At 38.5% G+C, this 15230-nt stretch overlaps 2 protein-coding genes across 7 annotated transcripts in view; both read left to right on the plus strand.

The window, feature by feature from the left end:
• The window catches only part of LOC306911491 (uncharacterized protein), a 26023-nt gene extending 16051 nt beyond the window's left edge, over positions 1-9972 (plus strand). The window contains exons 4-5 of the mRNA XM_079486891.1: positions 3348-3431; positions 8956-9972. Coding sequence (XP_079343017.1) covers positions 3348-3431; positions 8956-9132 — 261 coding nt within the window. The 3' untranslated portion in view covers positions 9133-9972. The remainder of the gene's footprint in view (positions 1-3347; positions 3432-8955) is intronic.
• The window catches only part of LOC306911488 (RIMS-binding protein 2-like), a 23332-nt gene continuing 17417 nt past the window's right edge, over positions 9316-15230 (plus strand). For 5 of the 6 annotated variants that reach the window (XM_079486878.1, XM_079486881.1, XM_079486880.1 and 2 more), the window contains exons 1-4: positions 10122-10998; positions 11771-11872; positions 12588-12710; positions 14146-14250. In XM_079486878.1, the coding sequence (XP_079343004.1) occupies positions 14149-14250 (102 nt within the window). In that variant the 5' untranslated portion in view covers positions 10122-10998; positions 11771-11872; positions 12588-12710; positions 14146-14148. Of the gene's footprint in view, positions 9435-10121; positions 10999-11770; positions 11873-12587; positions 12711-14145; positions 14251-15230 lie in introns of those variants that run through there. The other variant, XM_079486879.1, reaches the window with a different exon arrangement.

Raw genomic sequence — 15230 nt, forward strand, 5'->3', positions numbered from 1 at the left:
AGAAACTTTGAAATCTTCCGAAAAGTACCCTGATCATAATATTCATAAATATATGAAATGTTTTTATATTAGAATGATAGTTATTTTCAGCAATTTTCAGTAGTTTGAGAATCAACAGATTTTTGTGGTTTCTGCAGGAACTCAATTCTGAGAACTCCGCAATCGAATGTACAAATAAAATGAATACAAACCAAAACGTTATGTTTTGTCCGATATATTTTAAATATTAGGTAGGTAAAACATGAGTAAAGAGCAAATAACATTTTTATCATTATATTAAAACATTTGTGGGGTCACTATAACCCCACATGTTAAATAATAGCTCAAATCTAAACACTTAACAGGAGGGTAAAGTCTGAGAAAATTTGTGAATTTATGTTTAAATCAAGCAAAAAATACCTGCCAATGGGGTAAGAAAAATGAAGTAAAAAGTGGAAACATTTTTTAAGTATTTAATTTAAAGTTTTTTCTCACTGTACCTCACTGGCAGATATTTAAACTTACTTAATTTATAGTATAATTTTTTAGAAATGCAATGGTAATGTTAAATGTCACTTTGCTTCTAAAGTAAATGTGTCTTAGTTTGAACATTTTAGATAAAACTTGACAAAAATAAGTAAGAAATACATGTTTCGCAGTGTAGCATACTTCTGTTACACACTTCATGTTCTGTTAGACATTCTGAAACTGCAGTGTTTCCATTTAGTTTCATTTTGTATTTCCGAATTGGCACATTGTTGCTGTTTTGTTTCTTTTCGTACAGATTTTATCGATTTCTGTCTCCTACACTGTAAATATGTTTGGCACCCACCAATAAAGCACCATTTTTTGGGGGATTGTGCAGCACGTCATTGCCTTCATTGATTCTTACCGAATGTTTTTCAAATAAGCAACAGCAACAAAACATATATTCACTGATGATCACCAACCAGCCAACTCTGAGGCTCCTAGTCGCAAGTGAAGGCAGGCTGCAGAGCCAGGAATAAATCAATCACTGTGTTGACATCCTGAGCACTGCAGCATCATTATCACACCCCATGCATATATCTCTGGGCTTCACAGGAGGAATCCTTCCACCACCACATATGTGTGTGTCGTGAGAAAGACTGAGAGATTAGAACACAACAAGGAGGGACGAGCGAGCGAGCGAGCGAGCGAGAGAGAAGACTCTCTGCAGTGTTTTGACAGTGAGCTTTCTTTCTCTATCAGCGTCCCAGTGGGTGTGTGAGATTTCAGGAAGCAAAGGAGACAGTTGCAACAGCGGCTATAATGGTACTTTTTCCTTATCTTTTACCCCCCAAAAATGTTAGTTAGAGATGACTTTTTACATCCGTACACAGAAATTAGTTCTCATGAGAACTAATCTCGTTTTAATCTCCAAAAGCTTCCGCTAAGATTACTTTGAGAGAAATAAAAGCAAGCATCAAGGCTGCAAATGACACACTGTAAATGAATAGTATTGAGTTCATTTGATGTACAGTATCAGACTTTATCTTGGCACATCTGAGCAAAGTTTTAGAAAGTGCAGAGATCTTATCTGGAACTCTAGAGGGGACACATGTAAGTAAGATACCTTGACTCTTTTTGTCTGGAGCAACATCTGAGATCCATGAGACAATCTTATTTCTCTTTCTAAAACAAACAAATTAAAAGATTGATCTTTTCTGTTAGAGCCCATACAATTTGTTCCTCAATTTTTTCCTCTCTTCTTCTCTTTACTCCCATGTGCACAATAGCAACCTTTAAAAATGTGCAGGCAGGCACACTGCACGTCTACTTTGAAATCCAATGCAGACTCTCTTAAATCAGCCACTCCAGGGATTAACTATGAAATGTCTTGCGTAGGAGAACGCACTAAAAAATCTTTAACTTCCTGAAATGACGACACCAGTATGCATTTACTCAAACAATTTGGGAAACACAGGCCCCCATTTCACATAAGACAGACAGTATATAATAATAAAGCATTTTTTTACATAGTTTGAGTTATAGTTCACCCCAAAATCTTGTCATTTAAAAAACCTTTATGATTGTCTTCTGCAGAACACAGAAAAATATATTTAAGTTGGTAACTGAACTGCTCCGGTACCCATTCACTTCTGCTGTATGGACACAAAACCAATGCAAGTAAATGGGAGCCGGTTACCAACATTTTTCAAGATAACTTCTTTTGTGTTCCGCGTAAGAAAGTCATACAGGTTTGAAATGACAAGAGGGAGTGCAAATGGTGTCAGAATCTTCATTTCACTTTAAATGAGTCATAACGTTGGCGTTCATTGATATGTGCTTGCTATGGAAACCTGCTGTATAGAGATGTATCATGTTTTATGATGAGGGCGTACTGGTAACATTTACATGTATGCATTTGAGGGACCTTATCCAAACTGACTTGCAGTACATTTAAATTATGTGTCAAGTCAATGTGTGTTCCATAACAATTGAACCCATGACCTTTGTGAAGCTAGGTCAATACTCTACCATTTGAGCTTCAGGAACCATATTCGTGATTTTATGTATTTCAAAAATCCCTGCTTTTGAATCGGAGAGGGTTGCTGTAGCCTACCACATTTAAACAATGAATTGAGGATGCATGTCAAATACACTGCTCATTCTCACGCTTAACATTCTACCTGGATGAGTGGGTTTCTATAGCAACTCCGGAGCCCCTCCCCCACCCTAAAACAAATGCAGTACATACCTCTACGACTTACCAGATGTGATTTATCACAGAGTCAGCATTAATACCTCGTACACATAAACCTCTTTCATCTCATCATCTCATCTTTAAAATGACATGTTGTCTCATTATAAAGAGGTTTGATTGGGTGAAAAATACCACTTTTTAGCAATGCTCAGCTGTGTAACGTGTTGACACAGATGAAATGGTTGTTACTTCCACACCACTAGATTCAAGCTCCCAGCTGTTCCTTCTCCACTGCTGTCTCAGGGGCCCTAACGCTACGCATCGGTGCTTTTAAACCTTGAATGTTCGGAGTCACCCACATACGCCCTTATACACACACACACAGACCTTTTATAGGGCACACCAAAATGCATTCTTCATGCTAAATGCCCATCTGACACTGTCCTTGATGTAATACTGCACTAAGGCCCTCTGGGCTAACTGTATTGGGATTGGCTTAATAAGCTGCCAGTCGGTTTCTGAGGATGTGATGTATTCGTCACGTAAGAGCAGCTTCTGCTTAGCATTCACAGCCAATGAGAGGAGAGAGTATCCTCTGCACATCTAACATTCCTTTGAAATGTTTCCGGTTTTATTTGACATGAAGACAAGGTTATGACGAATAGAACAATCTACTACATTTTGTTCTTCTACATCTTTACAGGAGTCTGAGGTCAACGAGCTGAGGAAAAAGTGTCAGATACTTGAGAAAGAAGTAAAAAACAAGACAATAGCATGTAAGACCTTGGTAAGTACAAGCTGCACGATGTAAACTCATCGCAATGTTATTTCACATCTATGAGTAATTTCCTTTTGAGTTCTGCAATTGCTGGTTGACTATGCAGTTTTAGCAAACAACACATTGGAATGCTCAACAAAAATTTGTTTTACAATTTCAAACAGCTCGGAAACAGCTTGTTGCTTATCCCATTAGATGACATTTCCCGCAAAATCATACCTGACAGCTCAACTTAAATCATTATTATAAGCTTACCGTTCTGATTTCGAGGACGGTACAACAGTTTTGAATACTGATCTTGAATGCCCCATTTTTTTATTTTAACTTAAAAGTTACCCATTTACACATAAAAGTTATACAAACAAACAAACAAAATGTTGAAAAGTTTGGACATTCGAAAGTTTTTCTTCCATCTTCTCGTCCTCTGATACAAAAGCGCAGTTTAAAAACACTTCATCGCAGTAAATGAGTGTTAAGATTTTGCTGTAGGTAAATGGTTAGTGTCCGCTGGTGTTTCTAGCACTGGTGTAGTAAATCTACACTTTGCTGGAGAAGCGTTAATAAACAAATGGCAGCACAAAAAACCACATATAATCTGCCATTGTTGTATTTGTTTCTTCTTCTTCGTTGTGTTTGGGTGCTCACGCGCATACCACACCCCCACTCTAAATACGCATGTGCACAATGTTTTTTTCTCATTCTTGCGTACTGCAGGGTTTACGTGGAAATGAGAACGCTGTGGTTTTCAAAAACTTTGCACTTTGAAACCCGTTTTCAAAGGTTTTGCGTTATCAGTCTCCCAAAACGCCATTTCTGTGTAAACGGACAGCAAAATCGCATAAATTGTTTTGCGCTTTCACTTGAAAACGGTCTCGTGTAAACGGCCCCATAAACTTAGATTTACTGATAGTTCACCCAAAAATAATCATCAGTCATTTACTCACCCTCTTGTCCATTCAAACCTGTTTGACTTTCTTTCTTCTGCAGAACACAAAAGAAGATATTTTGAAGAATATCGTTAACTGGCCCCCGTTCTTCAAAATATCTTCTTTTGTGTTCTGCAGAAAAATGAAAGTCTTGAAGGTTTGAAATGACAAGAGGGTGGGTAAATGATGACAGAATTTTTGGGTGAACTATCACTTTAAGATGCCTAAAGAGATCAAATCTGTTTAACTTTATTTCCATCAGTAAGAAATTCTGTATATACATTAGCGCAGTGACTGCATCCTGGCAGGCTTAGGGACGATGCTGTCTCTATTCCGACCTCTGTAGCTGTCATGGCAACCACCTGCTCTCGGTGGGAGAGCATCTCTCCGCTTTCACAGTAGGATCAGAGGCTCAGAATTTGTTTGTTGCAGGTACAGGCTGGAGGTAGTCTATATGTCTTGTGCAATATATTTCAAATCGTATGATGCCATGCTATGGCTTTGTGTGAGGAATATACTAAAAAAGCAAACTTGAAGGGGGGGGGAGATTATTAGTGAATAATGACCTAAATTCCAGCCTGGTCGTGCACCTTTAGAAGTCATAACAACTAGCCTACTCCTATGATGTTTTTTATGTGAGTCTGTTTTTGTGAGTTTAACCCACTATGAACTGTTAAACACTACGAAAATACTTTTTAAAGGTCCAATGTGTGTTTTTGGAGGATCTGTGACAGAAATACAATATAATATAGATAACTATGTCTTCAGAGGTGTAAAGACCTTCAGTAATAAACCGTTGTGTTTTAAGTAGATTAGAACTATTTCTATCTACATACACCGAGGATGCCCTTGCTTGGAATTTTAAACTGAGAAACTGTTTTACAGAGCGTGTTTCACACATGCAGTATATCCATTTACATTTACATTTAGTCATTTAGCAGACGCTTTTATCCAAAGCGAGTTACAAACAGTTCAGGGAGCAATAAGCGATATGTCATAAAAGAGCAATAGTACATTAGGTGCTAATACAAAGTTACTAGTTTCAACATCCTTCGTCAGAGTAGCCAAAACGTGATGACATCTTAGTTCTGTGTCATCCACCGTAGTGCTTCAAAAGAGAGGGGTGGAGTGAGTCGTTGGTTTCAATTCGCGACCTCACCCCTAGATGACGCTAAATTTAATTCGCCGGACTTTTAAGTTGTTTTTCCATGAAACAAACTCCTGTTTGGAGAAAATAATACCTTTTATTATTTCGGGCTTAATCTATTGAATCTAGCTGAGTCTCTCTTTTTTCTGTTTTGTGCCCGTGGTTGTATAACAACTCCCACACGCCTCATATACATCCACAATGCCGCAGTGGTCGGCCATGTAAAGAGTCTTGTCTCAGTGCATTGTCTGCACTGTTACTCCAACAAATACAGTAAAAGATCTAGGCGTTATATTAGACAGCAACCAGTCATTTCGAAAACAGCCTTCTTCCACCTTAGAAATGTTGCCAAATTACTAAATATTCTGTTTTTCTTACGCAGAGAAGCTTATTCATGCATTTGTGACCTCAAGACTTGACTACTCTAATGCACTATTTAGTGGTTGTACTGCATCTTCAATAAACAAACTACAGTTAGTTCAAAATGCAGCTGCCAGAGTTCTAACCAGGTCCAGAAAATAAGATCACAAAACTCCAATGTTATTAACCCTTAACTCGCTACACATTAAGTATCATATTGACTTTAAAGTTCTTTTAATTACTTATAAAGCCGGAAACGGTCTAGCCCCTACCTACATAACAGAGCTTCTATTACACTACATCCCATCGCGCTTTCTTTTGATAACCCCTAGAATAACTAAATCCACCGAAGGGGGTTGATCTTTTTCATACGTAGCACCTAAACTCTGGAATTGCCTTCCCGACACCATTCGAGGGTCAGACACACTCGCCCACTTTAAATCTAGATTAAAGACACATCTTTTCAGCCAAGCATTCACTTAATGCAAAATATGCTAAATAAACCACCAGGAGACTGCATAGATATTATTTTCTAGAATAATCTTGCTTGTTCTATTTACACCATGCACTGTGCTGTGTTTTGTAAAACTGCTTTGGTACAATGCACATTGTGAAAAGTGCTATATAAATAAAATTGAATTGAATTGAAATGAAATGCATGTTATGGAGGATGAGCAAAGCTTTTCTGAGCAGCTGTAGTACCACGGGGCAAACTGAAGGGTGGAGTTTGGGCAGCCACGTCTGCTCAAATGTGTCTTCCTCGTGGTACTCTTTCCCTCTCTGCTTAAAAGGATACTTCACCCAAAAATTATTCTGTCATCATTTACTCACCTTCGAGTTGTTCCAAATCTGAAAAAAACATCTTCTTTCTGATGAACTCCGAGAAAGATATTTGGAAGAATGCTTATAACCAAACAGATCTTCCCCCCATTGACTCCCATAGTAGGATAAATTACTTTTTCATTTTGAAGAATGTAGGACAGCAAACAGTTCTGGGGTCTCATTTATAAACTGTGCGTAGAAACCATACTTACAGTGTACCTGCACCAGGACATATTCAGACTTATAAAACAGTGCATACGCACACGTGTAAGCAATATTCGCTTTTTAAATCATAGATCACCTGCAAGTGGTCTTACGTGAATCAGCGTCATATCCCGCCCTGTACACGCCCATTTTTAGGCAATGCAAAGCACCTCATAAATGCTGATTCGTATATTAATACGCTTGGCATCCAATCTGCTTGTTAAGCCTGACATCTCGCACCATAATGGACGTCAACCGTTTCCGGGTCCATCCGCTGTCAGATGCCATCAAAAACTAAAATCCCATCCTTTACCTCCGTAACAAAATCATAAATGGCCACATGGAGATTCACTGAGATTTTCAAATGAATAATTGTTATAATTATCAGTAACAATTATTATAAGAATTATAATGAACTCTAAGATGGTCTCTGCTGCATTTACGTGTTTACAGCATTTACAGTGATCTTTAACACCACATTTAAATCACATCATTAAGAAGTGGTGTCTTTCAACTGAGTTATAATTTTGTAGACATAATTGTGAAAGACAAATGTTTCTTAATTCCGGTTTTTGTTATGATCATAATTAGGACTTGCACAGTATTTAACACAAATATATTTAGTTATTTTCTAATATATTTACACTGTGTTCTGCAGTTATAGTATTTGATGCTGTTCTGTATTCCATGCAGTCGAATCATCTCCTCCTCATGCACTCATAGTGTGATGGTGAGACAGCACTGATTTAATTTTTAGATTGACATTTTATTTAAGATTTGAGTTGGATTTAAAAACAATTATCACTCAATGCAAGCGCAAATAATTATGCCGATTTATTTATCGTGATAATGTGAATCTTTAACAGATATGAGGTCAAATTAAATGCGTGTGAGGCATTAATGCTTATTATCGTTTTTATCACATGTACTTTCATCAATCTAACTCCAGATCACTAACTCACCATTTGGCACCTTGTCTCCAAAATGTGCGCACGTAAGAGTCAGAGTTTCCTTACAGGTGCGCACATTCTCAAGTTTCCTTTTAATATATCACAACCTTTGGGTGGAAAGTGGCGTACGCACATTTCCAGCCCTGATTTGTCCGTACGCAACGTTTATAAATGAGACCCCGGGTGACTACCATTGTATTTTTTCATCAGATGAAAGACATTTATACAGAATTGGAACAACTCAAAGGTGAGTAAATGATGACAGAGTATCCTGTTAAGACCATCCTGGAAATCGGATGTAAAACTTTTTGATGTGAATCTTTAGTTTCACTTGTTAATCCATTGACGGTCAAATCTTTGCCATATTAAAGCTTTGTTTTATCGTACATGACTGAGCACATTACTGAACATCTTTTGCTCTCTATGTAAAAATAAAGCCGTAAAATATAGCCGTGCCATCGGTCTCATAAAGGTCTCCTGAGCAGAGGTTTAAATATGTCCTTTCATATGAAGTAATAGAAAATGATAGCTAAAATGTTCCCGTATGTATATGAGGAAATGTTGTACTTTATTCTCTCACGGGAGGTAGTCGTTGTTTGGAGGCATTGACGCATACAGTGGCTTTTTACGCAGTAGCTGTCAGGTGTAGTGCGACAGTGGTGGACAGACAAGGTTTATGACAAGAAAGTTCAAACGGTCCTTAAGATGCCATAGAGCAAACCTGCCAGCTGATACGCTGTGACATGTGAGTCAGTCAGGATGCTTACTCAGAGACCCGCACAGAGTTCATTCAGGGTGTGACACTTTGAGAATTTGATAGAGATTGACAGCTATCTTAATCTGTCAACATTCAGGATCTGAAACAGCTTTCTCAGCTTTTTGAGCTTGATCTTGTGCATTTATAAATGACAGTGTGATCAGATGTGATCCTACCGTATTTTGGGGATTTAAAAGGGACTATGTGCTTTCTAAAGTGCCTTTGCTATGTCAGACATATAGCTTTGTCTTTTTTTTTAATGTTACCTTTTCATTGATGACAAGTTAAATCTTATTCCTTTTGTTTGTTTTTTGCTTATTAAGTGAAATCTGTCAGCTATATTATAGTCTTTCTTTCCTCATTGCAGAAGAACGAGCTTCAGGATGGTTTGCTGGAAAAAAAACGGCTCAATCGTGAGCTGCTCGGTCACATCCTGAAGGCCTCGCAATACAAGAAGGTAAGAGGCGGTCATCATCACACGCCAGCTGAGCTGGTCAGATCAATGGCTGCTCATTACGCAGCTCTTCAGGGAACACGTGCCTGAGGGGCTGTTCTCTGCATCTCATCCACAGTATTGATCTTCAACCGTTCTTGTCTGTGTTCAATATATCTGCCTTGTTTGTTTTGACCAAATTTGGCCCAGTAAAAGTGGATGGGCTTTTGCCTGTATGCATAGTATTATCGTTTGAAATAATCATGCGTGTAATTTGCGTCTCAGATGGAACGAGCCTTAGTCTGATCACTGACCATCTGATGCATATTGCATACTGCAAAATCTACAAGCATTGGTTTTTACCAGTTATTTCCATTACACACGGATTCAAAGTTGGGTTTGGAGGATCCAAGGTTGGTATTCAGACTTCTTTAAAGGAAAGAAAACTGCTTGCTTGGATTTGTCTAGATTTGACAAGATTATGTCATCTAATCTGTAAGACTTTATAAATTTGTCGGCGCAGATAACCTCATGGTTAGCACCAGTGCGACCTGATTTCGATTCCCATTTTAGCGGGTCCTTTGCCAATCCCATTCCCCACCCAATACTGTCTTTTCTGCTCCATACTGACCTGTCATAATAAAGGCCATAAAACAAAACTTCAGAAGTTTAATGTGTGGATTGAGGCTCTTAGTAAGAAGTATTCATGGGTTTTAGAGACGTGACCTTTTTGGCGTGGGCGCCATCTTGAGGACCTACTGTACACAGTCCTATGAGGACACGCAGATCCGAGGGAAATTCTTTAACTCAAAATACAAATTATGTCCATAGATTAATAAACCGTACCCACAAGTTTCCAATCTGTGCCCTCAGTGTCATGAATTGCAAGTCATAACCCAATTGCAGACAGCTCTTTAAACAAAAACTTTTGTCTTTATTAACAAAACCTACAAAATAGAAAAATAGAAAAACAGGACCAAGACACAAATGGAAAAATTACAGGGCAGACATGACGTGGCAGGGGCATAACAAAACGGTCCAGCACTAGACAGAAACACACGGGCTATAAATAGGGAAGAAGCTAAGGGGAGGTCACGAGGGCAACAGGTGAAGGGCACAAGCCAATGATGGAATAATGCATAAGGAAACGAGGGGGCGGGGCTAAGGTGGAAGACGGGAGAGCACATGGCACGATCAAAGGCCATGTGCTTCCAAAACAAACACAAGAAATGAGCTGTCATGATCCCTTCGGCCAGAACAGGAGAAACAGTTGCTAGGAAGGCGGGATCATGACACTCAGTTTTGTAAGTGGTACCATTCATATTTTAAATCCCTACCCCAAATACATAAACTGTGCTCACACTTTCCATTGCCACAGTCTTGCAAACTAGGCTACACGCACATTTTTTCCTTGAAATTTTTAAATGTCGTATATTACATTTGTATAGAAGTCGATTATAGAAACTATTTAAAATAAATGTGTATTTTGCGCAAGAACTACTAATTCCCAGCTTATCAATTAAAACCATATGTTAATGGTATGGGAATTACGCCTTATGTTCATGAAATGTTATAATCAGAAACGCTGCAAGCGCAACCCCGAATTTAGCAGATGCATGATAACTTATTTTGTCCTCTGACTTTTAGATTTTCTTCTTTTTAACATGTTTTATTTGCAATCTTGTTCTCCGCCAGGGCTGCCAACCGCCAAGCATTCGCCATGAGACTCATGCAATTGACTGTTTTCTCACGACACACATCCATTTTTCATGCAGGATTGCACCACCACTGTGGTGACCAATCAAATCAAAGAAGACAGCTACGGTTCGAGTGCAACCAGTGCAACTCGCAGGGTCGTACTATGAGGATATTGTAAAACATGAATCCATTTCTTTGAGAATTGCTGTTATTACAGAAAGATGCATGTTGCTGTACGGTCCTAAAAATGCCGCACCACTGTGTGGTATTCAGAAAAAGGTTTGTGTTAACATAATATATATCTGTGTACTCTCAATATTAATTTTGTATTTGTAAACAACATTTTGGAAATAATTTAAATGACACATACAGTAAATGTTCATTCATTTTAATATTATATTTCTCTTAAATACATGCATGTACAGTATATGTATGCTGTATAAATTTTTTTGGGTGCGATTAATCACGATTAATTATTTGGCAGCCTAAAGTGAACCCATGCTGATTTGTTTCACACCAAATTGTTGAGTCAAATATAAGCCATTTTTCTGGGTTAAGTTAACCCAAAGACTGGGTTTGTCCCTATTTGCCCCTATTTTAAGAGAGAAGGTTAGAACAAACTGAAAAGTGGATCAGACTTCATGTCAGTGGTCCAACGTCCTGCTTTGAGTCTTGCCTTAATGCAGAACATGTGCAGATGTGAAAAATAAAATGTATTTCAGTGATACTCAATCTTATTGTGAGGGAAATCCGGCGAATCCCAAATGAAGGGAAGGGTATCCGTGTGAGTACTGTAACCGATCTCTCATCCTCATACACGAATGCTCTGCTGGGAGAGTGAATATGGTGCTAACAGAGGACTGCTGAGAGTGGCGCTCATTGTGTTAATAGTGTCATTTTCGCTGGTGCGTTTTGCCAAGCGGTCACGACCCAGTTTGGCAGTCTCTCTGTGAGTGATCCACACTCTGCTCCTTTGCTCTAACAGCAAAAAGGGGCCATCTGTCACAACTCCAGACTAACGCCTGAGATAAAATGTCTTCTCTTTAATCAGGCAGTGCCGCCCACCTTCATTCCGGCTCCTTCAATGATCAACTACTCATTTCCTACCGGCATTATGTGCCTGCCGAGGTGCTAACAAGACCAGGGAGTGTAGGTAAATAACCACGAATGGGATGGGTCAGCATTGGCGGCCGCTGTCTCGTATACAAATCTTAGATCGATACGGAATGTGAATCAACCGCCCCGTTTCTCCAAACCGAAGAGATGAAATGCGGCCTAATAAATGAATGAGAGTATGAGCATGTGTCATTGTGATGTTGCCTCCATGTGATATATTGTGTGGTGCATTTTGATTGGTGGATGAAATTCGTGTTCGCCCATGTCCTGGGTTAACCTCCTTCTGCACTCATTAGGTGATTGCTTGTGTTTCTTTTCAGCTTTGACAACATTATAAGTCAACGTAAAAGTCAAGTGTATTTCTGAGCACTTCTTTATTTATTGTACTGTTGCTTTGGAAACAAATTTTCTGAATGTTTTATTATATGGTGTACATACCGCAGAGTTATGCTTAAGGTCTTACAAAGAAACACTGCATCACAATGAGAGTGAAAGAAAGTACAGAAATAATCTATCAAAGAGATGAATGGTGTTTCACAAAATATTGCTTAGCCACACACTCACTGTACAGTAAGTTATTGTGGTCTATTGTAAAATGTATCCGAGCAATGATGCTGAGTCAGCTATTGTATTTTTTGTTGTAGGCATAATTAAATGTCCAAAGGCTGATGTCTAGCCAATAGCACTGCAGTTCTTTGTTGAAGTAACAGTTCTGTATTAATTCTTAGGTATTTCATCTCTTTCATGTGTAGGTGAAGTTGGACTATGATCAGCTCAGAAAGAATTTTGGTTGTGTGAGTCAAGAGAGAGACTTGGCCAGGCAGGGGAAGGCTCAGCTGCAAGACAAACTGGAGAATCTTGAGCAGGTCCTTAAGGTAAGGAAGTCTTAATCATTATCACATGTTTCCATTTTTGTATTTATTAGCTTTTTGTGTTTGAATGTACGAGAATATTTGAGCATTACTAATAACATGGTCATAAAGTTGTAGGAAGTTTGAGTAGGCAAATTTACTTTAATAATACAAATTTTGTATCTGGGGAATGTGTATTAAAATCTGGCTTGAACTGAGATCCTTTCATAGAAAATCCTGAAGTCTTGTTTTTTTTTTTAAAGAAAGTGATGCCATCTAAGAGTTTCATTTTTCTTGGACTTTTATAGCAACATGCTGTTAATAACTCATTGTTTAATGAAAAGTCTTACGTCCCTTTTTGTTTTATTGACGTTTTGTGTCATGTGTCTCGGGGAGGAGGAAGCTCTCATAACAAGTAATCGACTCCTCATCTTTGAGACGAGAAGTATGCATTCATCATATGTATTCCTCATTATTGACTTTGTGATAAATGAAGAGAAGAGATGACACCAGAAGTATTGCAACAATAAAACAAGCAAAAAAAGGTTTTCTGTTTTATGTTTAATATGAAGATTGTCTCTTATCTTGTTAAAGTCACCATGAAATCAAACAGCACACCATTACTTTTTTTTAAATTAATTTACACTTGTAATCTTTTATCAAAAACGTTGAGCTCCTCTACCCCTCTCAACAACGACTATTCACCACTTGATGTCTGCAACCAAAAAGAGGTAGGACTAAATTGACCGTCCAATGGCCAGGCATTTTTAGGCCTCCCCTGCAGGCCCAACTTACAAATAAAACATCAAAAAAGGACAGGCAAAATAAAGCCCCACCCTACATTTTTTTCTAATTTCAGAAGCACGTCACGATACGGAAAGGAAGTCATTCACACCTTCCGTTTCATTGTGACTTTAAGATCTTTTGCTAACATAATCTTTTGTTTTGTGTTTGCTGACAAAGACAGTGGTAGAAATAGATATATATATATATACGGTATCTTACATCTTATAAACTTCTTCAATATTCTGAGCATAAGCTACAAAACATACGATGCCTCAATCTAGCTTTTATCTAGTTTAACTACATACAGAATAAAGGAGATTTCGAACTGGACACAGGGAGCTCGCTGGAGATTGAGATTACGCTTTTTTATCCGATGTCTGGTGTATTCTCAGGGCTGCCGCTGTTATCATTCAGTGCAACTTTTGAAATAAAATGTATGTTTCCCTAATCTCTTTATTCCCTCAAGACACACAAGTTAAAACAATGATTTGTAAGATTGATGTTTAAGAGTTTTGTTACATTTATTATCAGATGCTTCCAGAGTGACTTCAATCAAAGATCTTCATTTTATATATGTGTATTCCCTGGGAAATGTCTAACACTTGTTTCTTTGTATTGTGGCACACATTGTGTTATTCTACATTGATCTCTCTCTCATCTCTGTGGTTCTAAGCATATGCGAGAGGCTGCAGACAGGCGGCAGCAACTAGAAGCAGAGCATGAGAAGGCCCTGGCTTTCCTCGACTCCAGACAGCAGGAGATCAACCTTCTACAGAAGGTGATGAACTCAGTCACACACACACATTTCCACACAAGGAAATATGTTTGCTCCTGTGTATGGATTTAGCGGTATCTAGTGGTGAGGTTGCGAATTGCAACCAACGGCTTACTCCACCCCTCCCTTTCGAATTGCTACGGTGGCTGACACAGGACTAAGATGTCGTCACGTTTTTTGCTTCTTTGACGAAGGAAATAACATATTTACAAATCGCGCTCTGTAGAGCAGTTTGTCCGTTTTGGGCTACTGTACAAACAACATGGCGAAATTCAATGTAAGAGGACCGTGAGGTATTTAGATAGAAATAGCTAAATTCATTATATAAGGTCTTTATACACCTGAAGACATGGTTATGTATATTATATTGCATTTCTGTCAACAGGTCCCCCAAAAAATGACACACTGCACCTTTAATTAATTCACACGAGCACACATTCTACATCACCTCACAATATACCAGTATTGGCAAAAGCTGTGATGGTAAAACCCATTCATTAAAAAACATTGATAGTGGCATAGAGTTTCAATACATAGAATCAGAGCAAACATACAGTATAATAAGATCATGGCTGTAGACCTGTTTGCTTTTCTTTGTGTCTGTGTCCTTTCAGGAAGGAGCAGCGACAGGCAAACAAAGCAATTAAAGCCGACAGCAGACACAGCATCACTGCAGGTCCCTGGGGAGGGGTTTTCAACTGAGCTTTTACCTCACTAACATACAGCACAGCGCACAGACACAGGCATATACAGACGGATTTCTCCCTAATGCAGCGTGAATAGCAATCACAGTCTGTCTTTTCTTACTTGCTTACAAACAAACACTTTTCACTGTCATTTTATTCATTTATGAGTCCAACTGTTATTAGCGCTCAAAACTGTGACTCACAGTTTTGCCCTTCAGATACAGAAATTTCTTTCTGGGATCAATAAAGCAAATCTGGGTTTAAAATTAGCCCAAGTAGCTTTCCCAACCAAATCTT

The sequence above is a fragment of the Barbatula barbatula genome (assembly GCF_947034865.1).
Source record: "Barbatula barbatula genome assembly, chromosome: 22".
Classification (NCBI taxonomy): Eukaryota; Metazoa; Chordata; class Actinopteri; order Cypriniformes; family Nemacheilidae; genus Barbatula; species Barbatula barbatula.